This window comes from Nelumbo nucifera, chromosome 4, assembly GCF_055504915.1.
Source record: "Nelumbo nucifera cultivar China Antique chromosome 4, China Antique-T2T, whole genome shotgun sequence".
In the NCBI taxonomy this organism is placed as follows: Eukaryota; Viridiplantae; Streptophyta; class Magnoliopsida; order Proteales; family Nelumbonaceae; genus Nelumbo; species Nelumbo nucifera.
This window is the reverse complement of record NC_142652.1, coordinates 3,788,494-3,813,880: the sequence shown is the minus strand read 5'-3', so window position 1 is coordinate 3,813,880 and position 25,387 is coordinate 3,788,494. Positions and strand designations below refer to the sequence as shown.

The following is a 25,387-nucleotide window of genomic DNA, read 5'->3' as shown; positions in this document are numbered from 1 at the left end:
GATTTGACTTTAAAAATGGACTTTTCCCTCGGTCTTTGTTCCTTGTTTTTTGTTTTCATCTTCACTATATTGTATAACACCCACAATCTCCTTGTTTTTGCAACCGGTGATTGTTCATAAATTTATTCACTGAATTATAGATATTTAAATAAATCAGTAAAGAAGTTTTTAGAATCTAAATGTTCTTAATTTCATCTGTTTTCCCTTTTATCATAGGGTACTCTGAATGAAATAATATAAGTTAAACCTTCACACATCATGCAAGCTAGCAGCCAAGAACAATCGGTTTCATTATTCAAACCTGCAGATATGAATGCAAATTACCTGGAAAAGAAAATATCAGCGTATGGACTGAAAGCGTCGATGAGGTGTTGGCCATTTTAAACTGCTCTGGCTGCAGCGGATCTTGGAATTAAGAACTTGATTATATGCTCTGACTCATTAAGTATTGTCAGAATTGTGAGCCTGATATCTTTTGATTGTTCTCCTGTAATTTTGCCTTTGCTCCATGATTTGTTTGGTTAATTTGGGTTTGTTGATCGTGATGTTAATAATAGTGCAGCTCATGTCTCTTTCAGTTGCTGATGATGCTATAAAAGTCTTGGTTGGCGATGGCCCCCGCCCCCCTTAATAGCTTTCTTTGTTTTTCTCTTTATGTCTTTGTTTGTTGTCTTTGACTGGTTGTTTCCTTCTTTTATAAAAAAAAAAATCCATATCTTTTTTAATGAAAAATAAAGCATATGAGGCTCTAATGAGACTCTTTTAACTGCCTTCGAAACCGTTGACTGAGGAAATGATTTTGAAATGGTGGATGATGGGGGTTGTTGCTATGGTTGTTTGGGATTGTGGTATTTCTCATCATTTTGTATCATTCTTTTTTAAGAATTTTTTATGTATTGGGAGGTTTTGTTTGATTGGTGTTTTGGGTGTTAATGACAGGGTTTTGAGTGGGTTGGAGTTTGAAGGAACAGACTTGTTCTGTGAAAGTTTGAACTGTTATTCGGATTGACAGTTCGATCACCTGAATCAACGATTCACTGATCAAATCAATGGTTCTTGACCAAAAACGGTTCTGGGATAAAACGGAACCAATCAAATAATTGGTTCCAGTTTTGAAAACATTGCATTAAATGTTTTGGGGCGGGCACGAAAGGGAGGGGGGTTTAGAGAGGTGGAACCCACCCAATTTTCATCCCTGCCACCATATTAGTAAGCAATAAGCATGGCGTCTTTTTCTGCTGCTGCGTACAAATTTCGAGTGAATATAGTTATGAATGACACAACTTACCAGACTAGGAAATTCTGCTGTACAAGAAAATATCATCAATAGGAAATTCCAGTTCGTTCACCATTCGAAAGGAAACAAAAGTCCAAATCCAGTTATTTTCCCAATGGCAATTTTTCCCTTCATTTCCATGATTCATCTGAATCGGTAACTTTCAGACAAGAAGAAAAATGATTATGTAGTACAAAGTCTACCTACATCAAGAAAAATTCAGCCTCAGTTGAGGTTTTGTTAAAATTATTGTTGCTTAATATTCACTTATATTTTACTTCTTTCCAAATTTTAAATACTTGAGGCTTTTATATATATATATATATATATATATATATATATATATATATTCCTGACGCAAGAGAAGATGGGATATTCATTGGTCTAATTATGGGTTACAGATTGGACCTCTTTTCTTACCTTCCATTCCCTTGAGCCGGTTGAGTTGCTATGCTGTCGACCTCACTCATGTACAGCTCTATTTGTAAACCAGAGAATCCAAATGAGTCTAGATCCTCTACATCATGGACCATATAAAGTACTCTGGCTACAATTAAATGGTACTTTATTATTAATAACTAATGAGAGAGAGAGAGAATTGTAAGTTCTAAATTTCCAATTGATGTGGCTAGGGGAAAACATTACCAGAATGAAAAATGAAAGAGGAAGCGAAAAGGTTATGGTTCCCACAATTTGGCTTAATCTCCATGCATTGCTGGTGGTCCTCACTCAATTTCGTTCCTACCCACATTACTGCTGATTTTACATTCTAGTGCAACGGGTCCAGGATCTAGAGGTGCAAGTGTAACTAATGTTGGGCTGGCAGTTAATTCAATTCCAACAACTGAAATGCCCCCATTTGGTCTATTCTGTTTTGATCCTTAGGTTCGTTTGGTAGAGATTTAAAATCGAATCGAGGTAAATTTTACACCCCGGTTCGATTTTACAGGCATTAGGTAGAGGTGTTAAATCGGTGTAAAATTTCATTCTTGTAAGTATGTATATTCATAAAAAATTAGTGGAAAGTTTACATTAATAAAATCAATGTAAACTTTACCTTCCTCTGTCCAACGGTTACTTGCATGTCTTTGTCCAACGGTTACTCGTGTCTCCGGCTGCATGTCTTTATCCAACGATTACATCGATAAGACCCGTTCTCTCCCTCGTTCGCTTCATCGATAAGACCCATCTGTCCAACGGTTACCTCTGCAACTGCTACTGCTTTTCTGACACTATCAAAACCCAGTTGAAAATGGCGAAGATGGACCTCTGCAATTGCTTTGCAATGGTATTGCGTTTGGACCTCTACATTTGTCCAACGAGGGCTTATGATGGACTCCGCATCTTGCCCAACTACATCAACAACCTACGCAACACCGTCTTTCACGACTCCATTCGTTAAGGTGAGTGGGAGCTCTCCTTCGACGAGACGCTGCTCTTCCATTTCAAGACGCCGCACTGTCCGACGTCACACAGGTTTCATATCCCATGCATCAATCCGCCCGTCGATTTCGATTTCAGGATGAATACTGCAACGACCAATTAATCATCAAATAGGGCCTAAATGATTGTTAAAAAAAGCACTTATTGTACAAGTGAAATGAGTTCGAAAACAACATATGGAATATTCAAAGGGGAAACAAGGTTTTTAAAAATTAAGATGGGTGAAATGAGGTTAATGTTAACTGTTCTGAATATTTTACTATGGGAAAATTGGAGCCACCCCCATAAGGCTTGTTTAAATCCATTTGAAAAATTCAAGGTATGTTTAAATCAATTAAAAAAAAAAAAACTTTTAGGATATATTTAAGTAGATAATTGTTTCAATCATAAAGTAGCATTAGATTATGCCTACTTTGAGAGATTAGAAATTCAAAAACATTTAATAGTATAAAATGATAAATTATAAAGACCCCCTTTGTACTATAGAATCAGTGACAAAGACCCCTATAATTTAATTTACGATAAAGACCCCCTTAAACTTTTACATTGCAACAAATACCCCATAACTCACTAAACTTTCTCTATCTTCTTTTTCTTGTCGTTCTCTTAAAACCTAGCAGATGCAAAAATACCTTGATCATTGTCAAAAAAGGAAAAAAAATCCAACTTTTTGGTGAGAAATCTCCGACAATGAGAAAGTGTTGATTGCCGGAAAAGAAAAAATGAGCTCCGAAAAATTGATCATCCTTAATCTTAAACCAACGCATCCTCCAAAACTAGCCATCTTAAATATGCGTATTTTGGAGTTACGGTCCTCTGTTGAGGCGTGGTGAGGTCCATATGTTTAACTTTTAGAAAACTTTCACCAAAAGAACTAAAGTAGAAAGGGACAGTTTCATGCCCTAAATGAAATGAGTTTTCTGAACCACATCAGAAGATTACAGTCTGACGAAAGTAGCAAATGGGTTGCAGAGAATAGATTAGTCGAAGCTCATGAAAAGACTACGATACCTGACGTGTGTGTCCAAAATGTGTGCCTTTGATAGGTAGCTTTCATTATTCTCTAGAGAATTATTAACTTCGCTCTGTGAGCTATATATAAAGCTAGTCCAAAATCTGCAATGCCGTAGAATGCCTCCACTGTTTACCTTACCAATTGAATGGCTGATTAATAATCTAAGCTTCTCAACATATAGAATCGAGACAAGGTATATAAGCATTCCATGGAAGATCGACCCAATAATCAAGGACACTTGAGAAATGGCAAGGGCCATTAACATCTTGGTATTAATACAAGTCACCAATCTAGAGAAGGTAAACAAATTGCAGAGCAGACCTAATAGTTAATCATTGACGTCAACAAATTAAGAGAGATGTGGAGTGGTATTAATACAAATGTTGTTGAATCTCTCACATATTTCTTATTCAATCAGGTTGTGCCCACAAGTCCATATATGGCAGGGGTGGAATTGACCGGATTGAACATTTTGACCTAGTTGTTGAACACTTGAACTCAAGTACGTACTGGACTAACCCAGCATGGCCCCGTTTCTCAGTTCAGCATCCATGTCTATTTTCGTAATTACAGATCATCTATACGCCTAATTCCAGTTGTAGTCGAATTAACAAATGCAGTTTTCGGGTTCACACAAAGTAGTTATCTGTGGCTATTACATGAAACCTTTCTCAATTCTGGATGTAGGATTGTCAGATTTCAATCGGGAGGTCAAATCGTTCTTTTTTGTTGCAGGTATCATCATCCCTTTCTCTTCTGTCTTTTAGATCATTACTCTCTATTTCTACGTCCATGGATTCGAATGCTGCATGTTTAGTTATACAGCCAGCCAGAATCTCTCAATGGTCGCCGTAGAGAATTCCGTACGTGAGCAATCTATAAGATATCCTCCAGAGATTTGCCTTGACAGCATTTACAAGATTGCTTTCGGATTTGACCCAGAATACTTGTCTCCTTCGTTTCCATCGCCAGAATTCACCACCGCATTTTAAAGTGTTGTCCGCCCGAGCAACGAAAGGTTTGGCTCAATTAACCAGACGCTTTGGAAACAGTTTCCCAAATTTTAGGCTTTGCATAAACTTGGTGAATGGTGATTAGCTTTATCTCAACTGATCGAGACACAACATGGAAGCCTTGACCTGGTTCTTCTGGTTAATATCAAAGTCACTCTCATGTAAACAATATGGTTAATATCAAAGTCACACTCATGCTCTACTATACCCGCCTTTTCTTTGGGACGCCAAGGAGGCAGCGAGGACGACTTATTACTCGAAGGAACAGTGGTGAATAAGATTTCATAAATTAAAGAAAAAGGTAAATTTATTTATAAAAGAGTAATTTGAGCAATTAAAAAATTTACACTTTGATGAGAATATTTTTCGAAATTAACTGATGGAATATTAACGAAAGGGGTTTTTGTTATTCAAGAAGGAAGATTTGGCCGGACCTCGTAACCACTCAACACGTGGCAAAGGCAACAGCTCGACCAAACAGCTCGTCAAGGCACGAGTTCCGAAAGGAGGAACTAGCGGTCCGAACCCCCTGCAAGGAGCCCAAACTCCCAGTACAGAGCCCAAGCTCTCCCTTAGGCCCCGAGCCTTATGAACACAAAGGGCAATAACCCGAACTGGCCTGCCCCATGGCAGTTCAGGCCACACCTCTGTCCGAACTCAAGACTTCGCCTCGCACACCACTCCAGCACTTCGCCCCCAGGACACCGAACTGAACAAACCGTACCTGACACCGAAGGAGTCCGTATCCAGGGGCGGCGCACCTGATTGACTTGGGATCTGACGCATGACAGCCGCATTCCAACGGCCACCTGCCACCGCCATCTCCAGTTACAGAGACGGCTCCGACAAGGAGCAGTGGTGGTTCTGTCCCAGCAGAGGTGATGACACCCAAACTGGCAGAAGCACAGAAGTAATCATACCCGACCTGACAGAAGCCTCGGAGTGAGTGTGCAAAGTGGTTATAAAAGGCTCTCTACCCACCGAGGGCAAGGTATGTGAACATTGCACCATCTGGTTTTATCTTGCCTTTGAGAGAATACTAACTTGAGCTTCGGAGTGATCTCGCCGGGTTCCTCCCCGGAGATTCCCCACTTTCTTCTCTGTTTCAGGCCTCCCCTGTTGCTCCAGTCAGAGGCAAGGTCGTTGACAGCTAGGACCGGCCGGATTGCGCACCATCAATTGGCGCCGTCTATGGGAATTGCTTCTAAAAGCCTCCCTCTAAAACTCTCATAACCTCTTTTCTCCAAAAACCCCAACACTCATGGCTTCTTCCAGCAATGCCGGACGTGGCACGGAGATGAACACCACCGGGGAACAACTTCAAGTCCCCGTGGTGTGTGTCGGACAGTTCACCATCCCCCTTCCGGTGGATGGGATCCCCAGCTTGAATGCGCCACAAACAGTGGCGCTCGTAAACCTTCCTGCCATGAGCATCCCCTTTCCTCTCCCTATCGAAACAACCTTTCCTGAACCAACTGCTGTCCCCCTAGCGACCAGCCAGAACCAGTTGGACGACTTGATGCAATGCATGCGGGCAATGCAAGCCCAAGTGCAACAATTCCAGCAACATCAGCTCCAGTAGCACCAAGTACTGCACCACATCTCTCAATATCACTATCAGCAACAATTCCTCCAACTGCCTCTGAACCAACCATTGCTTCCACATCGGCACCCTGCTCCAAAGCCGGTTAAGCCCTCCCCTCAGGGTGGACGCCGTCACCGAGGAGAGGCCTCCCAACCTCAGAACCCCCACAAAAGTCAGGCCGCATCCCCGGGCCGAGGGGAAAGAAAGATCACCCCCACCTCGCAGCTCGCCGGCGGGTCGGGCACCTCTTTCGCCAAGTCAGTATCCCAACACTCCAAATCTGAGCTCCCGCTGACAGAGAATCGGTTCAGCGCCCTGGCGGCAGACTACCAATAGCCCGGGCCCATCGAGCTCGGCAACACAGAGGCCAGCAGCGCCAGCACCAGGCCCACTCAGCAACGAAGGCGCCGGCGAAGTTGTCGAACTGCCACCCGTGTGCTGCCCGAGCTTAGAGGTAAAGAAGAGACGAGCTCGGACGAGGTAAAAGCTGCCCCAATTCTCTCAGTTCCTTCCCCCCTCGCATCAGAACTCCTGGCAGTTCCCATGCCTAGAGACTTCAAGCTCCCACCTTTGGACAAGTATGATGGGTCCTTCGACCCCAGCGACCATGTCGATGCTTTCCAATCCCAAATGCACCTCGCTAGGGCCAGTGAATCGTGCATGTGCATGGCCTTCACCACCACCTTCAGGGGGTAGCCCGCACTTGGTACAGGAACCTGGCCCCCGGGTCGATAAGATGTTAGGCCCAGTTCGTGCAGGTCTTCACCGCACACTTGGTCACCAACAAGCGGTGCCCCAGAACAGAGGAAAGCATATTCGGAGTAGTCCCGAGAGAAGGAGAATCCATCTGGGGCTACATCAAGCGGTTCAATGAAGCGTGCTTGCAGATACCGCGATTAGACCCCGCGGTGGCCAAGAGAGGAGTAGCGCACAAGGAGTTCAAATGGCACATGGTAGCTAACCAGCCCGCAACCGTGGCCGAATTCCTCAAGCTCGCGGATAAGTTCATGAGAACAGATGAAGAAATCAACCAACGGACTGAAAGCGGAAACGAGAAAAGAAAGAGGGAAGGTGAGCCTCTAACCCAGTCGACAGAAAAAACCCGGCCCGGGAGCCGAAGCCGAACTAGCCGTTCCAAGCTCCCTTAGCAATTCGAACGGATTACACACCGTTGAACACGAGGCGGACCGAGATCTTGATGACAATCAAAGATGCCCCATACGTAAAGTGGCCACCTGGCCTAAAGGGGAATCCAAACGAGAGAAATAAAAATTTCTACTGCAGTTTACATTGAGACCACGGTCCTAGTACCGAACAGTGTAATAATCTCCGGGACGTGATAGAGGGACTCATCCGTCGCGGATACTTGAGGAATTTTGTACAGCATGATAATAATAATAACAATAAGGCAAGTCGACAAGGGGAGCACGGAAAGGATGCCCCCGAATCCAGCAGCAGGCCAGCCGAACCGTTGCAGCGACAACCTCTGGAAGAGAGGCCAGTTCGGGGAACCATCCATGTAATAGTGGGAGGTTCGGTGGTAGCAGGGTGTACTTCGGTAGTGGCCTGGATGTTAGTTCGCGAAGCATCCCGAGAAGAACAGAACCCTCCAAAGAGACCGAAGACTGAAGAACCGATCTCCTTCACGGAAGACGATGCGCGAGGGGTCCACTACCCCCACGATGACGCGCTTGTCATAAAACTAAGGATCAGTGATTTCGAGGTCAGGCGAGTACTCGTGGATTCGGGCAGCTTGACAGACATCCTCTTTAAGTCAGCATTTGACCAGCAACAGTTGCAGAAGAGCGAGGTGAAGCCCGCGAACCCTCCTCTGGTGGGCTTCAGCGGAGAGGAAGTCAGGCCCCTCGGGAAAATAACAGTACCTGTGGAAGTCGGAACATGGCCTTGTGCGGTCAGACTCAACCACGATTTCCTGGTGGTCGCGACCCCTTCCCCATACAATGCCATAATAGGGCGGCCAATTACGCATATCCTGCAGGCAGTGGTCTCCACATACTATTTGGCAATGAAGTTCCCTACAGACTTCGGTGTGGGGGTAGCGCAGGGCGAACAGCTTGAGTCCCACAAGTGTTATGTTGCCGCCCTGAAGGGAAAAACCAAGGCTGTCGACGACCTTGAACTGGAGTGGCCTACAGAGCAAGGCGAGGAACGAGTTTCGCCCACGGAGGAAACGGTCGCAATCCCGACTTCGGCTACAGACCCAGCTCGCACGCTACAGATCGGTGCTTCCGTCAAGGAACCACTACGAATCGAACTGGTGAGTTTTTTACTTCAAAATTTAGATATTTTTAACTGGTCCGCGGCCGACATGCTCGGTATTGACCCCAGCCTTATAACTCACAAACTTAATACTGATCCTGTAGTCAGACCCGTTAGATAGAAGAAACGCAACTTAGCCCCAGAGCACTGGAGGGCGGTCGACGAGGAGGTCGAAAAGCTCCTCGCAGCAGACTTCATAAGGGAGGTTCATTACCCGAGCTAGGTAGCCAACCCAGTGCTGGTGAAAAAGGCAAGCGGCATGTGGCGCATGTGCGTCGACTACACCGACCTGAACCGAGCTTGCCCGAAAGATTGCTTCCCCCTCCCCGGAATTGACCGCCTAGTGGACACGACCTCGGGACATGAGTTGCTAAGCTTCTTGGATGCCTAGTCGGACTACAACCAAATCAGAATGGACCAATCCGATGAGGAAAAAACCAGCTTCATAACCGAGTTCGGCCTGTACTGCTACAAGGTCATGTCCTTCAGATTAAAAAATGCTGAGGCGACCTTCCAAAGACTTGTAAATAGGCTGTTTCGGCCCTTAATTGGCACGAAAATAGAATGTTATGTAGATGACATGGTCGTTAAGACGCAGTTTTCACAGGAATTAATACAAGACTTAGATTCTGTCTTCCAAATTCTGCGTCAATTTAGCATGAAACTGAACCCTAACAAGTGTGTCTTCGGTGTACATTGTCAACCGGCGCGGTATTGAGGCCAACCCGAACAAAATAAAGGCCATCCTAGATATGAGACCACCCAGGAAAGTAAAAGAGGTTCAGAGGCTAAACGGTCGCATAGCCGCTCTGAGCCGCTTCATGTCCAAATCAGCAGACCGCTGCCTGCCTTTCTTCAAAGCAATCAAAGGCAAAGGGTTCGAATGGACCCGAGACTGCCAGTTCGCGTTCGACGAGCTGAAAAACTACCTCGCTAGTGTGTCGATCTTAGCCTGGCCTGAGGAGGGCGAGGTCTTGGAACTGTACCTCTCGGCAAGCGACGAGGTGGTCAGTTCGGTACTAATAAAAGAAGTAGATCGGGTCCCACGACCCATCTATTATGTTAGTACAATTTTGCAAGGAGCAGAGACAAGGTACCCGCAGATAGAAAAGCTAGCATACACACTAGTGAAAGCAGCTCGGAAACTCCGCCCATACTTCTAGGCTCACACTGTCATCGTCTTGACTGACAAACCTCTGTGGCAAGTCTTACTCAAGCCCGAGGATTCCGGTCGACTGACGAAATGGGCCATCGAACTTAGCGAGTACGACCTCCAGTACAAGCCACGAACTGCTATTAAGGCCCAAGCCTTAGCAGATTTTATCGCCAAATGCACGTTCAGCCTTGAAGTCCCCAGGCCGGTCGAGCCCGAGATCCCCAGTTTGGGTGAGCACGGAGCTCCCAAGCCAACAAAGTCTGAACCCCGTGAAGTAGCAGCCAGTGTGGCATCTCTCCTGGTTAGGACAAACGCGAACTGTGATGAGGAGCCCTGGATCTTTCACATAGATGGCTCCTCGAACCAACAGGGCAGTGAGGCTGGAATAGTACTACGCGGCCCAGGTGCACGAAACTGGAATACGCACTACGCTTTGAGTTCGCGGCATCCAACAATGAGGTGGAGTATGTGGCGCTGATAGCCGGACTGAACCTAGCGCAAAGAGTAAGGGCAAAACACATAGTTATCTGCAGCGATTCCCAGCTTCAAGTCAACGAAGTTACGGGCGAATATGAAGCACACGAGTTGACTATGATCGCCTACTTGGCAAAAGTAAAGGACGCTCTGGTCAACTTCCAGTCACACTTCATCAGGCAAATACCGAGGTCAGAGAACACTGAGGCCGACGCCCTGTCCCGGTTAGCCAGCACGAGTCACAACACCATGAGAACCGTGTACATAGAGGACTTACCTCGACCTAGCATTCTCGGTGGGGCAGAAGAGGTCGCTCCCGTCCTTGAAGTAGAGCCTTGTTGCATCGACCCACTCGCAAGCTTCTTGCTAGATGGAACCCTCCCTGCGGACCGCAATGCAGCCAAGAGGGTGCAGCGCCAGGTAGCCAAATACGTCATAATAGACGAACGGCTGTACCGAAGGTCCTACACGTTGCCCTACCTGCGCTGTTTGCGACCTACCAAAACCGCGCTCGTGCTCCACGACACTCATGAAGGTCTGTGCGGCGGACACTTGGGAGGCAGAGCCCTCGCTCAAAAGGCACTTCGACAAGGATACTACTGGCCAACGATGAAGGCAGAGGCCATCGAGCTCGTCAGAAAATGCGACAAGTGTCAGAAACATGCCAACATCCACCATCAGCCTGCTGCCGTCCTCAAGTACCTCTCCAGTCCATGGCCCTTTGCGCAATGGGGCATCGACCTCCTGGGGTCATTCCCGCCAGCAATAGGTGGGAAGAAATTCCTAGTGGTGGTGGTAGATTACTTCACAAAGTGGATAGAAGCTGAACCTCTAGCAACAATTACAGCCCGAAACATACAGAAGTTCTTTTGGAAGAACATAGTATGTTGCTTCGGGCTACCTCGGGTATTGATCTCCGACAACGGCAAGCAGATCGAGGATATCAAGTTCCAAGAATGGTGCCAAGATATGGGATTCGTCAGAACTTCACATTGGTCGCACACCTGCAGGCAAACGGTCAGACGGAAGTAATGAACAGAGCCATCCTCCGCGGACTGAAAGCACGACTAGACTGAGCTAAAGGGTTGTGGGCGGACGAGCTACCAAGTGTTCTATGGGATCACCGAACTACGGAAAAAACCGCCACGGGAGGGACCCCCTTTAACCTCACCTATGGCACTGAAGTGGTAATCCCGGCGGAGATCAAAATACCTACACTGCGACTAGAAGCATATGACGATCAGACAAACGGAGACGAGTTACGTACCAACCTCGACCTATTGGATGAGGTAAGAGATCTCGTGCACATCCGGACAGCAGCCTACCAGCAAAAAGTAGCTCGGTACTACAATGCCAGAGTAAAGAAGCGGAGCTTCTGTGTCAGCGACCTGGTTCTCCGTAAGATCAGGGTACCCGAACCCGGCGTGGGCAAAGTTGGACCAAATTGGGAAGGGCCATACAGAGTAAAGAGAGCGCTCGGGGGGGCATTTTTGGATGTTCCTTTTTGTAATAAGCCTAATGCAACTGATATATGGCATTTTAGGATGGGGCATTTGTCCAATCCTCGATTGAAACTTTTGAGAGCATTGGATCATTCTATAACACTACCATCTTCAAATTACTGTTCCATGTGTCATTATGCCAAACAAAGAAAACTTTCATTCCCCATTAGTCAATCTACTTCTGCCAACTGTTTTGATTTGATTCACATTGATACATGGGGTCTTTTTTCTACTCCTTCATTTTATGGACATAAATATTTTTTTGACAATAGTTGATGACAAGAGTAGATTTACATGGATATACCTTATGAAAATTAAATTTGAAGTTAGACAACATATTCAAAACTTTTGTTTTTTGATTGAAACTCAGTTTCCTGCAAAAATAAAGTGTATTAGATCTGATAATGCTTTGAAATTTAACATGTCTGATTTTTATGCTTCAAGAGATATTGTTCATCAAACTACATGTGTGTATACTCCTCAACAAAATTCTATTGTTGAGAGAAAACACCAACATATTTTGAATGTTGCCAGAGCTCTCAAGTTTCAATCACAACTTCCCCTTTCCTTTTGGTCTGACTGTGTTTCTCATGTAGTCTATCTAATAAATAGAACTCCTTACCCAATCATTTCAAACAAAACTCCATTTCAACTTGTTTATCATGCTGCTCCTTCATTTGATCATTTGAAAGTTTTCGGATGCCTTTGCTTTGCTTCTACACTTGATACAGATAGAACTAAGTTTGATACTAGAGCCAATCCTTGTGTATTTCTTGGCTATCCTTCTGCCACTAAAGGTTTTCGTTTGTATAATTTTAGAACTAAAAAGGTCATTGTCTTAAGAGATGTGCATTTCTATTAACACTCGTTTCCTTTTCATTCTAATTCTTTCTCAATAGATAATTCAGACTTTGTTCTTCCCACAGGATATGTAGTTCCTTTAGCAGAACCTTCTCCACCTTCTTTCACATCTTTATCTACTAATCAATCACCACCACTTACCACTTTAGATAATACCATTATTGATCCAACCCCTTCCACTAATGTTTCACCAGATCCCATACAAAGTATACATTCTAAAACCCAACCTAGAAGATCATGCAGACCTCATACACTTCCTTCATATCTTGACCAATATCATTGTCAAATACCAAATCTTAAAGCCAATTCTGTTTTCAAAACCTCCAATCCTCACCCCATATCTTCTACCTATTCCACTCACAAATTATCTCCTTTTCATAGGATCTTTGCTACTCAGATCTCCCAAACCAAAGATCCTAGAACCTATAATGAGGCTATAAAATCACAATGCTAGAAGGACGCAATGGCACTTGAGATCAAGGCATTAGAGCAAAATAATACTTGGGTTTTAATTGATTTACCTGCAGGAAAATAACCTATAGGGTGCAAATGGGTTTTTAAAACCAAGTATCATGCAAATGGCAGCGGTGAAAGATACAAGGCAAGACTAGTTGCCAAGGGCTATACTCAACAGAATGGCATTGATTATCTTGATACTTTTTCTCCAATTGCAAATATAACAACTATTAGATGTTTACTTGTTGTTGCAGATATTAAAGATTGGCATTTGCAGCAACTAGATATTAACAATGCCTTTTTGCATGGTGACTTACATGAAGAAGTTTACATGACTCTTCCCCCATGTTTTGAAACTTCTGATCCTTCAAAAGTGTGCAGATTAACTAAGTCACTCTATGGTCTCAAACAGGCAAGTAGACAACGGAATCAAAAACTCACTGATGCATTGTTGTCTCAAGGATTCACTTAGGCAATTTCTGATACTTCTCTGTTCACAAGACAAGCTGGTTCTCATTTTATAGCCTTGCTAATTTATGTTGATGATGTCATTTTGGCAAGTGACAACATTGAATTGATAAATGAGGTCAAAAAGTTCTTACATGATACTTTCAAAATTAAAGATATCAGCCAACTCAAGTTCTTTCTTGGCCTAGAAGTTGCCAGATCCATGGCTGGCATTAATCTTAGCCAAAGGAATTATGTGATTGATCTCTTGGAGGAAACTAGTTTTATAAACAGCAAGCCAGTATCTACTCCTATGATTACCTCTTAAAGACTTGATAAAGATGTTGGTACTCCTCTAACGGATGTTACTTCCTACAGAAAATTGGTTGGCAAATTAATTTATTTATGTAGCACATGGCCAGACATTTGTTTTGTTGTCCAACATCTTTCTCAGTTTTTGGACTGCCCTACAGACCATCATATGCAAGCCGTACATAGAATTCTTCGATACTTAAAAGCCAGTCTTGGCCAAGGAGTGTTATTCTCTGCTTCATCATCTCTACAGTTGAAAGCTTTCTCAGATTTAGATTGGGCTTCATGCCTTGATACCAGGAGATCTATCACTGGCCATTGTGTTTTTTGGGAGATAGTCTAATATCTTGGAAATCCAAGAAGCAACAAACTGTTTCCAAATCTTCCTTTGAAGTTGAGTATCGTGCCTTTGCTGTTGTTACATGTGAAGTTCAATGGCTTACTTATTTATTAAAAGATTTGCAGATCCCTCAAGTTGCTCCTGCTCTTGTTTTTTGTGACAATCGATCAGCTATTCACATTGCTCGTAATCCAGTTTTTCATGACCGTACAAAACATATTGACATAGATTGCCACATTGTAAGGGAAAAATTGCAAGCCGGTTTGATCCACCTGATGCCAATAACTTCTGAAGACCAATTAGCTGACTGCTTCTCTAAGCCCTTGCCACCTCACTCGTTCAATAGCTCAATCTGCAAGCTGGGCATTCAAAACTTGTATGCTCCAGCTTGTGGGGGGCTATTAGAAGACTAAACTTGTAATTTACAATTTATTAGTTTTCCTCTTTTTTGTTTTTTTCTTCATTTGCTATATATATATATGTCTCTTTGTAATATTTCCCGAATCAATGAAAAGAGAATTATCTCTCTCTCCAAATTACGATAATTATCGTGTAAATATTACACCAATAAAATCAATGTAGAACATTACACCAATCACATCACATTTTTCAAAAGTGCAACGATCACAAACTCATAGTTCAATGTAATATGTCATTGGCATACTTTTACACCAAATATTTTATACCGATTCCAAACACTGTCATACAAAACTGTTCTCACACCGTCTTCAGGAATTAGGGTATACTCTTTCACAAAGCGCACCTCATGGTCCCATCCCACTGTATATTGAGAATAAAATACAGAAAATGTTTCCGATGTGCGATTGAGACACATAATGAGATGAGTCCAGATCTCTTACCCACACAAACCCTGTCCATATTTATCGCAATCACATGTGAAAAATATCTCATTCTCTACATAATATTATACAGGGAGAAATATTCCCTATTCACAGGGATAATGCATTGTGGGTAGATGTGGGCAGAATTTTCGTGAACGGGAGATTATTGAGATTGGTATGAAGAGCGCTATGTGAGGAACATATCCGGACTCCGTCTTGCAGCCGTGCATTGAAAACATCTTCTTTCTACATTCTACAGTTGCAATGAGATGGGTGGGGAACATATCCGGACTCCGTCTTGCAACAGTGCACCTCCTCCTCCAAAACCAATAGCTTACTTTCCCCTAAGAAATTCTTATCATGCTCATCGGCGCCACGTATTTTGATGTTGACTGTTATTCCTCACGTTTAGTTTGTTTTTTCCCGATTGTTGTCAGTCAGTGCAAGACCTATTTGAATACTGTTCAAATTATACTTGTTTACAGGTCGGGTTTTGGGTCTAATTTTATATTATGTTAAATTCGAGCTTTAGGACAATCTTATTCAAAATTTGACAAAATTCAAGTTTAAGATTGATATGTTTTATTTCATGGGATGTATTCTATAAAAATTGTTGGAAGGGGCCTAGCCCTGACTATATCAGGTTTCCGATTTTTAACCCTTTTTTATTAAACTTTCATTTTATGATTTTAAAAACTTTGAATCGATTCCTCTTAAAAAAGTCTTGCCTGTATCTGCGCCCCACAGACGCTTGGAATATATTGTAGGGCGCAGACGTCAATTCCCTCCGTTCTAGAAATTATAACGTAAACGTACTTGAAACAAAAATATTCGTCTCTTTCTGCCGGATCAGAACGAAGGAAACATCCTTTTGAAAATTCGTGTTTCGTTTCGTCAGCATATTGTTACGGTCTGACACAGAACTACCCCCGTGACAATATGGCAGTTAGCGTATCCTCCAGATCGTCTGAATTTTAATGAAATAACCGGCTGCAATCCTGTCCAATCACATATCTGCAATGCAAGCTACTCTATCTAATCTAATCTAATCTAATGCTGATAGCTGACCAATCCGTAACATCGTGTTCACCAATCACAATCGCAACCCAACAAACCTCTCACATCTCTAAGATTAAATGGTTCTAGCGCGTTGACTGAAGTCCAAATTTCGCCAATTCAACGGTTACGATCATTCTGTTCACATCACATTCATAACCCCACTCCAGCATTCCATTTGGCGCTACAGCTAATAATTTGTAAATTACACAATTATTGAAGGAAATTCATTTTCATCGATAAAAATAAAAATGAAAAAAAAATTAAAAACTTGCGCTCTACGCATGGATGTATCATGCATGACAAGCACGGGGATGATCCCAAATTCCCAATACACGGAGGGGATGGGCAGCCGATCCGATCACGTATTGGTATGAAGGCTCAAGCTAAAAGGATAAACCATCGATAAACGGAAAAGACAGGAATCCCACGTGTCCATCAAACCGGATCAGATATTCCTTGGCATATTCCCTTGTGCACATCATTTCATTGGTTTGATTTAGAAATAGAAATTCTTCAGTCTCTCTGACGGGGAGAGCCAGCCACAGCCAGATAACCCCCACAAGAACAGATTGGAGATGGCAAGGAAACTTCCCGTCCTCGCATCCCCTACTCCACTTCTCCAAAGAATCAACGGAATCACCCACCCTAATTAACGGAAGCAATCGGCTGTTCTCGACGACCATGACCCCATCCTCCGTTTATCTTAACGGAATATACCATTGAATAACCCGCCAACCACTGCAACGTATTCGTTCTAGAATTCTACATTAATTTACAACTCCAATATTCTTCCGCCAAGATCCCATTTCTGTTCTGCTATTTCTCTCCCTCTTCAGGCTTCATCCCTATAATATATACCCCCGCCTTGACCTCCTTTGGAATTACCGTTGTCTCAACTCCTCGCTCTCTCTGTATCTCTCTTGAAAACTTTCCCTTCGCTCTCTCTCTCTCTCTCTAATTTTGTTTTTTCTGTTTTTTGTCTATGGCTCTTAAAGCCGTTCACGTTTCCGACGTTCCTAATCTCGATCAGGTCCCGGAAAATGCCACTCTGGCTCTCTATTCCGGCCGGTTTTCTAAAGGTGAGTGTTCATTCATTTCAGAGCTATAGTTTTCTTCTCTCTCGCCGTAACGAAAAAGTTTTTATTTTCTTTATTTCTTCTTAGAAAGAGCTTTGGATTTTGGTTTCCTTTTATCGGTTATCATATGCCCTCTGGTCTTTGAAATTACATCTAAAATTCCTGTTTCTTTTTTCAGGCAATGATGTTCGAGCCACGTTAAAATCGCCAAAATTTATGGTCATTGGACACAGAGGGTGTGGCATGAACATGTTGCACTCGTCCGACCGGAGAATGCAAGTCATAAAAGAAAACTCAATTCTTTCCTTTAACACTGCCGGAAAGTTTGCCCTTGATTTTGTAGAATTCGACGTTCAGGTGAGACTGTCGGCGAAGACTGCTTCTTCTCTGGTTTTGTTCTTGTTCGTTAATTTCCTTGGTTGCCTTCCGATCTATTTCCGGTGGCATATTTTCTTTCTATTCGGTCTGAATTCGTTTTACACCCCGCACCGCAAGTGGCGATAACATCCGTCATCCGCCGCGTAAGGAAACGGCAAACTTCCCCTTCTCGCCGTGAAACGGCCTTGATTTAAGAAAAGTACATTGTTTTGACACGTGTACAAATCCATCCATTTTAATCTAACGCCAGAGTACTAGTAGTAATCGCCCAATAAAAATGTTGTCGCATCCCGTTCAATAGACGTAAAACTTTTGTCGGCAAATCTGGTCAATCCTAAATCCAATACGAATACGATGTTCAATCCTCGACTCTAACCCGAACCCTTTCTTTAACCCGATCTTATCAATCTTATGTCGATACTTCCTTTGCTTCTCGTCCAGACGGTCCGATCCAATTCGAGTTGGCCAATTTTTCTTCACTACCCGTTGATTTTGGGTTGTAAAGATGAATAAATCGATAATGTGGTTCGGTTTTGATTTTCATATATGAAAACTGAAACAGAACCGAATTATATAAAAAAAATATATTTTTTAAAAAAATCTGTGAAATATAGATATGTTAATTTTAAATAATAAATATATATATCTGAAAAATTATATATTCTGAAATATATCGGATATATATTTCCGAAATACATATATTTTGATATATTTGTATATATGTTTTGGTTTTAAATATATATTTTCAGAAAATATATTTTAAAATATTATATATAATATGATTACTTTGACTTCATGTGCATATAGTTGGTTGAAACCCAAATGATTGTCGATTTTACTTAATAGAAGGTCAGTTTCTATTTGGTCGATAGGTAATCCGACCAGATCGAGTGATTGAAAAATCATTACTAAACCGATCCAATCCAACCCATGAACAGCTCTAATTGAGACAAACGTTTTGACCCTGTGACGTCAAAAGCCAAACTAGAACACCTCTTTACATAAAAATCTAGCATCCGCCCAATATGGTGGGGACACACACACGAACAATCCAGAACCAAATCCTAGTTAGACCCTAGCCAATAGAGATACCAGGGGTGGAACTCGGGTTGGCTCTAGTTAGGATTTTACTCTGCTTGTCCGGCCCATTTTAATACATTAGGCCTTCCTGGGCCTCATTGATAGTCCTAAAATAGGGCTACACAGAACGGGGATAGCACGTCCCCAAAAATCAAAACAAACAATTACATTTAGAAGAAGAGGGATGGAGCTGAGAGAAACATCGTTTGTGTGTGCAATACGATTGAGTATCATCACCCCCCTAACCTTTCGGACTGTGTCAAGTATTTTCTTTGGGATTGGGCCTGGATTAGGCTGAGCTTGAGCAGATATTTCGTCGGTCTCAATTGCTGTCTGACTGGTTGGATCTATATTGCCGGAACCAGTTCGCTCGCCCAAGTTGCTCTCTTCAAGTGTCATCATCCCATGTGACTGCCCGGAAATTCTGGACACGGTAGTACATTATTATACGCGTCCGTGACGGATGAAATGACTGATGTGAATAATTTACTTCACTGCTTTCTTACCTAACGAATAAAATAATTATATATCAATTCATCATAATATTCAGGTTACCCGATTTTAGCTTCAGTCTTTTTATGTTAAGCTTCACCTTATTCAGTTCAGTCACTTCAGCTGTTATTTAACCTATTTTTTCATCTATTTTGTTTCTGCTGGTTTTACCTTGTTAACTCTCTCTCTCGGCTGAATATCAGTGTACTGATTAATTCATTTTCGTGCTTTCTTCTGTTTCTTTTGTTCGGATATCGATTTCCCTTCTATTAAAAAGAAAAAGAAAAAAAAGGAATGAAATGAAAAGAAAATGTTGATGAGCGAAGATCCTTATACGAGACAGTAAACCAAGAAAATGTAACTTTTGTAGGTGACAAGAGATGACTGCCCAATCATTTTCCACGACATCTTCATCTTGACGGAGGAGAATGTAAGATCTTTCTGCCTTTTTTTACTTATTTGTTTTTGCTAATTAGCGCTTCTATATCCAAGTTACATGCTCTTTTATTATAAAAAATAATAATCCATCTGCTTGGCTGGCTTTTTATTTTCAGGGTTGCGTTACAGAGAAGATAATTAAAGAGCTTACCTTAGCTGAATTCCTTAGCTATGGACCTCAAAGAGATACCGGAAATGTAATCATTTGTATATTTTTTATTTTTTTTTTCTCTAGACGTTCTTAACCTTCCGTTTTCCCGGTTATTATCAATAAATCCATCCGATAAATAAAACTGAAACTGAGTTTGCCTCTCTGAACTTGTTGAAAAACCAGGTGGGAAAAGCACTATTCCGAAAAACTAAAGATGGAAGGATTTTCAACTGGAAGGTTCAGGACGACGACTCTCTCTGCACATTGCAAGAGGCATTCCAGAAGGTTGACCCCAAATTGGGTTTCAATATCGAATTGAAGTTTGATGACCACATTGTTTATCAGGAGCAAGTGCTCATTCACATTCTTCAAGTAATCTTGAGGGTATGCTTTCCTTTCCTGGTGACTATTCTTTTCTTCCCCCTCCTTAAGACAAGCCTAAAAGTGGGGAGTTAATAATGACCAGGTTGTTTTTGAGCACGCCAAGGATCGACCCATCATCTTCTCAACTTTTCATCCGGATGCAGCACGGCTTGTGAGAATTTTGCAGAGCACATACCCTGTAAGAACACCCTGTTTTCCTGTTACTTAATTCCCTTTCTTTTTGAAGTGAATGTTTTCTAAAGTTGTCCTTGATCAAAACTAGGTATACTTTCTCACAAATGGCGGGACCGAAATATACCCTGATGTCAGAAGGAACTCCTTAGATGAAGCCATAAATTTGTGCCTGGCAAACGGCTTGCAGGGGATCGTATCCCAGGTCAAGGCTATATTCAGAAACCCAGGAGCTATAAACAGGATAAAAGATTCAAATCTTACCCTCCTAACCTACGGCCCATTGAAGTAATTTTCCTTTTCTTCAAACAGTGTTAAAGTAGGATTTCTTCTATTTGGTTGACAGGTTTCAATAGCCAGTTTGGCCTATTGCTGGATATATATAAATGCTTGAGGACTTACTAAGTTGTTTGTGCTAAACTCGGTCTATGCATATCTGTAGATTTCTCGACTGCAGAACAGATTTCTTGTGATTAGGTTCCATTTCAGGTGTATTGATGCTTATTCTTGTGTCTCAGTAATGTGACTGAAGCGGTATACATGCAATATCTAATGGGTATCGATGGGGTGATTGTGGATCTGGTTCAAGAGATTACAACTGCGGTTTCTGACTTCATCAAGCCTGCAGTAGAGGGAGAAGAGGAGAGCTGTACCGAAGGGGATGGCCGGATTCAGGTGATGACAAGGCCCAAATTCTCTCAGCGTGAACTGTCATTTCTACTGAAGCTTATACCTGAGTTGATACAACTTTAAGTCCCATTACACAACCAATACAATGGAAGATCAATCAAACACGATAGGGTAGCAATCGAAAGTTTGTAGTTCCTTTTTTTATTTTTTGTTAATTATCTCTGCAATGAAATTCTTCTATTTGGAGTAAAGCCTTAGGCATCATTGTATATTAATTGATCTTTTAACTATGTTGTATTCATACACTGCTTGGATTATGAAGATATCCATCAAGGTTTACTACTACTGTTTCTGTTACAACTTACAAGTCGTTACTTATTGAGAATTGGGAGATCCTTTTTCAAATCTCAAGGCAGCAGGGAGTTCAAAACCTTCTTTGGAAATACCGACCAAAATCTACTCCTTCCAGACTGAGCCTTTTGTTTGAAGTCCAAGGTCCACATTCCCACCTTATGGAGTGATTATCACCTTCCAACTCTCTGAAGTCTGAAACACATCCTTAACGAATTTTCTTTGAAAAAAAAGGAACAGTTTCATTTGTGTATGTTCTGTTTGAAAGAGAAAGCATTTCAAGGGGTATTCGGCTACATGATTGGCGTTGTTTTTCGCAACAAAAAAACAACTATCACAAATCACAACACCAAATGAAAAACAAAATCATACACGTTAGTAAACACCCATCAAAGTATATAATTTTCAGACCTAGACCTTCATCCTATGTGATAATTTCAGCCCAGCAGCCCTTGAATGTGGCTAAAATAGAGTAATTCTTGCCTTTTATTTTAAAATAGGCATGACCCCTGTACTGAGTACGGGTCCAAGATCTGAATCATTTCAATTTTTTTTAAAATATTCTATATTAGAGATATAGGTTAGGTTTTTCATTTCATTTTTATGGAATTTTATTTGATTTAAGAGACTTGTCATATTTTATCTAGAAGAATGACCTACATCACTTATTATTTCATTTGAGATCACAACTTATGCTTATATGATAAATTTGATTTTGGTTTTTTATTTGTTTTAGAAAATTAAATCAGGTTTAATTTGCAATTAACAATTTATGTTTTTCTTCTTTTTAACTTATGTAGACATGGCAAAATCCTAATAACAGGGCAACTATTATTTTGTTTGTGATTTAGTACTTGTACGATAAGTTTGATTTGATTACTTTAGGAAGGTGGAGATATTTTAAGAAACATTAGATAATTGAGTATTTTGTGAGAATATAGAATTATAGATAATATTAACAAAGTTTAGACAAAAAGTGTAGAAAGATGGAGGGATGATGCTAACATAGACAAGTACATTATATACATGTAATACATATCCAATTAATTTTTATTTAAATATTTGGTTTTAAATTTTTATCACATTTTAATTAACTTGAATTAAATTATTAGCTTCATTTGGTTATTTAACCATTTTACTAATTATAGAGCAGCTTGACTGGTCCAAAGCCTCCCAGTCAAGACATGTGGCTCTCTGTTTTTTTTGTTCCTCTCTTACTGCTTTCACATACGTTTGATATTGCAATTTTTCAGACGTGAAAAGTGGGACTATCCAATCCTAAAACAAGCAGAAAATGCAAATCAGTCAATCACAAATTCTAATGAATCACTACATCTAAACTTTAATTACAACTGCCCAAGATTGCTACTGAGAGACTGAGAAAACCAGAGCCTCTACAAGAACCAGACCTCAGCAATGAGAAACATCCTCTGGAAGAAGTAGAGACTACCTCCACACTGAGAAACGTACAACCTGTACAAGAACCAGATCCATCCTTGATCAGGTTAGTTGACTTCCTGGTCGGGAATGTTATACCGTCGCTGTTGATGAAGGCATCGGTGAGCAAGGGGATGTTTAGTTACCCCGGTGACCGGTGAGCAAGGGGATATTTAATCAAGCAATTATGTTTGGACACCGGTGACCAGGAGGCTCATACAATGGTGTTTATCAAGCCGTCGGTGGTCGGGTTTCAGCCAGGGGATATTTTTTTTAATACAGGTGACCACTAGCTCCTCGTATATATCTGATGAGATCACTGACCACCGGCGATCATTTACATTTGGCCGACGATGACCGGGAGACTCATACGGTGGCATTTATCAAGCCGTCGGTGGTCGCCTGTATTAGAAAAAACATGCCTTGTCTGGCTGAATTGAAAAAACTTCATTGGAAAATTCATTTCAGTAAAATTAAATTTATATCTTTAACATTGACATTAGTTTTCACATTATCAGTAATTTTTTGGTAATAAGTTGTTATTGATATTTATAGTAATTTTGGTCAATTTATTGATAAAAGAACCACTTTCGGTCATTTATTGTTTTCAATATTATTATTACCATTACGGCTATTAAAATCATTAATTTTAATATTACAATTATTTCTATGATTAATATTCAGATTCATTAATAATCTTAACTACCGATTTATAATTACTAACATTATCGATATATAATGAAGATAATTTAATATCAGTAATTATAATTAATAATATTATTTTTAGCAGATAATATATTATTAACATTATTGGTTTTCAAATCATTAATATTAATATCTATCTTATAATATCAGTAATATAAGTAATTATTCCAGTAATAATATAAGATGGTAAATATGAATTTTATTACTAAATATGACTTGCTGAAAATTACTGAGTTTGGTAATTTATTCATTTAACTCAATCCAATTTCCAACAAACCCCGATTTATATGTTATACTGATCATTAATTAATATATTATTAATATTAGTGATTTTATAATCACTAATTATATAACTTCGTAAATAAGAAAATTTAATTTATAGAAATTACTTGCTGAAAATTACTGATTATGGTACTTTAATTTCATGAAGTGTGTCTAAATTAATTATTGAAATAAATGATTACTAACAAATTAATATAAAATTTCATTAGAAAATTTAATTCAAGAAATATAAATTTATTTCATTTTTAGATTTACATTATTTTTATATTATCACTAATTTTTAGCAAAAAGTAGTTTGTGATATAATCAGTAATTTTGTTCAAATTATTACAAAAAATACCACTTCTATTAATTTAATTTAGTGAAAGTTATATTATAAAACTTTGAATTTTTCAAATAAATAATTGGAAGTTTTAATAATTCCCATAAGTATTGGATAGTACATTTATAATTACCATACTTATTGGAACTAATAATTATATTATACTATATTATATTATATTAATTAATATACTATAATTAATATTATTATATTATAATTAATACTACTATATGAATTAATATAATTATATTATTTTTATTATAAATAATCAAAATTAATTATTACTAATAATAATGATTTCTGATAAAAAATAATTACTGATTATAATTACTTACTGATAATTAATTCCTTATTTATAATAATGCTAATTATTAATTGGGATATAACCATTTTATATTTATGTTAATTCATATTAATTTTTTTATAAATAAATAATTAGTGATAATTATTTACATTATTATTATAAGTAATTATAATTAATGCTATTATTATAATTAATACTATTATTGTAAAAGCACTTATTATTTTATTAATTAACCAAAAAATTAATTATTACAAATTATTTACTTAATATACACAAATTAAGTATATACATAATAATAAGAATATATTATTACTTAATTTAGTTTGGAGTTTACAATCATTGTCAATACTCATTAATAGTTAGAATTACATTCGTTATTAATAAAGAAAATGCTTTATTAATTACAAACTTGATTTAACTTTTAGGAAGCAACCTAATTTAACATTTAAAAAGAAATAACTCAAAATAGAATTATTAGATAAATAGTAAATACCAAATAAAGTAGGTTATTGCCTACCAATAAGATCTCATTTAATATCTTAAATCTAATTAAAAGAACATAAATTAATAGTGGGTTTCAAATAATAAGTCAGAATAGACTGTGAATTACAAAAATACAAGACCCATATTAGTTTTTTTAATTTAATTTTTGATAACTGAATTGTAAACTTCAAACTAAATTATAAACACATTTAGTTACCCGTACTTAATACGGGATCATTCACTAGTTATTTAAGTTAAAGTAATTAACTTTAATTGAACTAAGGGGTCAATTTAAATTCAATGACCTATATGGCGTGTACAGATTAAACATAAATGAATCAACTTTTGTGGACCTATAAATTGTTAAATTAGAAGTAATAAATTTTCATTGAATTAAGGGGTCAAGTTGGCCGAGTTTATGATAGTTTCAATGGGTTCCACCTATACATCCATTTTAAGATTTTGAATGGGTCCCAAGATGTATGCTTCTTATTCGGTTGAGCATGCGTCTTTTAATTTAATTATTTTGATAGAGTGATTTAAATTTTGAATTTTATTTGAAAATGTAACTAATCATTTCTAAAATACGGGAAAATTTATGTTACGGAAAAGATATAGTATAGAAAGAGTTTTGACCAATCA

General features: G+C 39.8%; 1 protein-coding gene across 1 annotated transcript; it reads left to right on the top strand.

Annotated features, from left to right (window-relative positions):
- The first annotated feature begins 16,462 nt into the window (after positions 1-16,462).
- Positions 16,463-21,206, top strand: LOC104591797 (glycerophosphodiester phosphodiesterase GDPD1, chloroplastic-like). The gene is made up of 8 exons (XM_010250828.3): positions 16,463-17,140; positions 17,316-17,494; positions 19,458-19,517; positions 19,642-19,722; positions 19,860-20,060; positions 20,143-20,238; positions 20,323-20,519; positions 20,750-21,206. Exons 1-8 carry the CDS (start codon positions 17,044-17,046, stop codon positions 20,982-20,984), a joined length of 1,146 nt encoding a protein of 381 aa, XP_010249130.1. The 5' UTR covers positions 16,463-17,043; the 3' UTR covers positions 20,985-21,206.
- The last annotated feature ends 4,181 nt before the right edge of the window (positions 21,207-25,387 follow it).

What these genes read in the sequence shown, in the direction of transcription:
- LOC104591797 (XM_010250828.3), top strand. Translation starts at nt 17,044, where the DNA reads ATGGCTCTTAAAGCCGTTCACGTTTCCGACGTTCCTAATCTCGATCAG. An exon ending in TTCTTCAAGTAATCTTGAGG is followed by an intron (nt 20,061 to 20,142) that starts GTATGCTTTCCT and finishes AATAATGACCAG; the next exon opens with GTTGTTTTTGAGCACGCCAA. An exon ending in CTAACCTACGGCCCATTGAA is followed by an intron (nt 20,520 to 20,749) that starts GTAATTTTCCTT and finishes CTTGTGTCTCAG; the next exon opens with TAATGTGACTGAAGCGGTAT.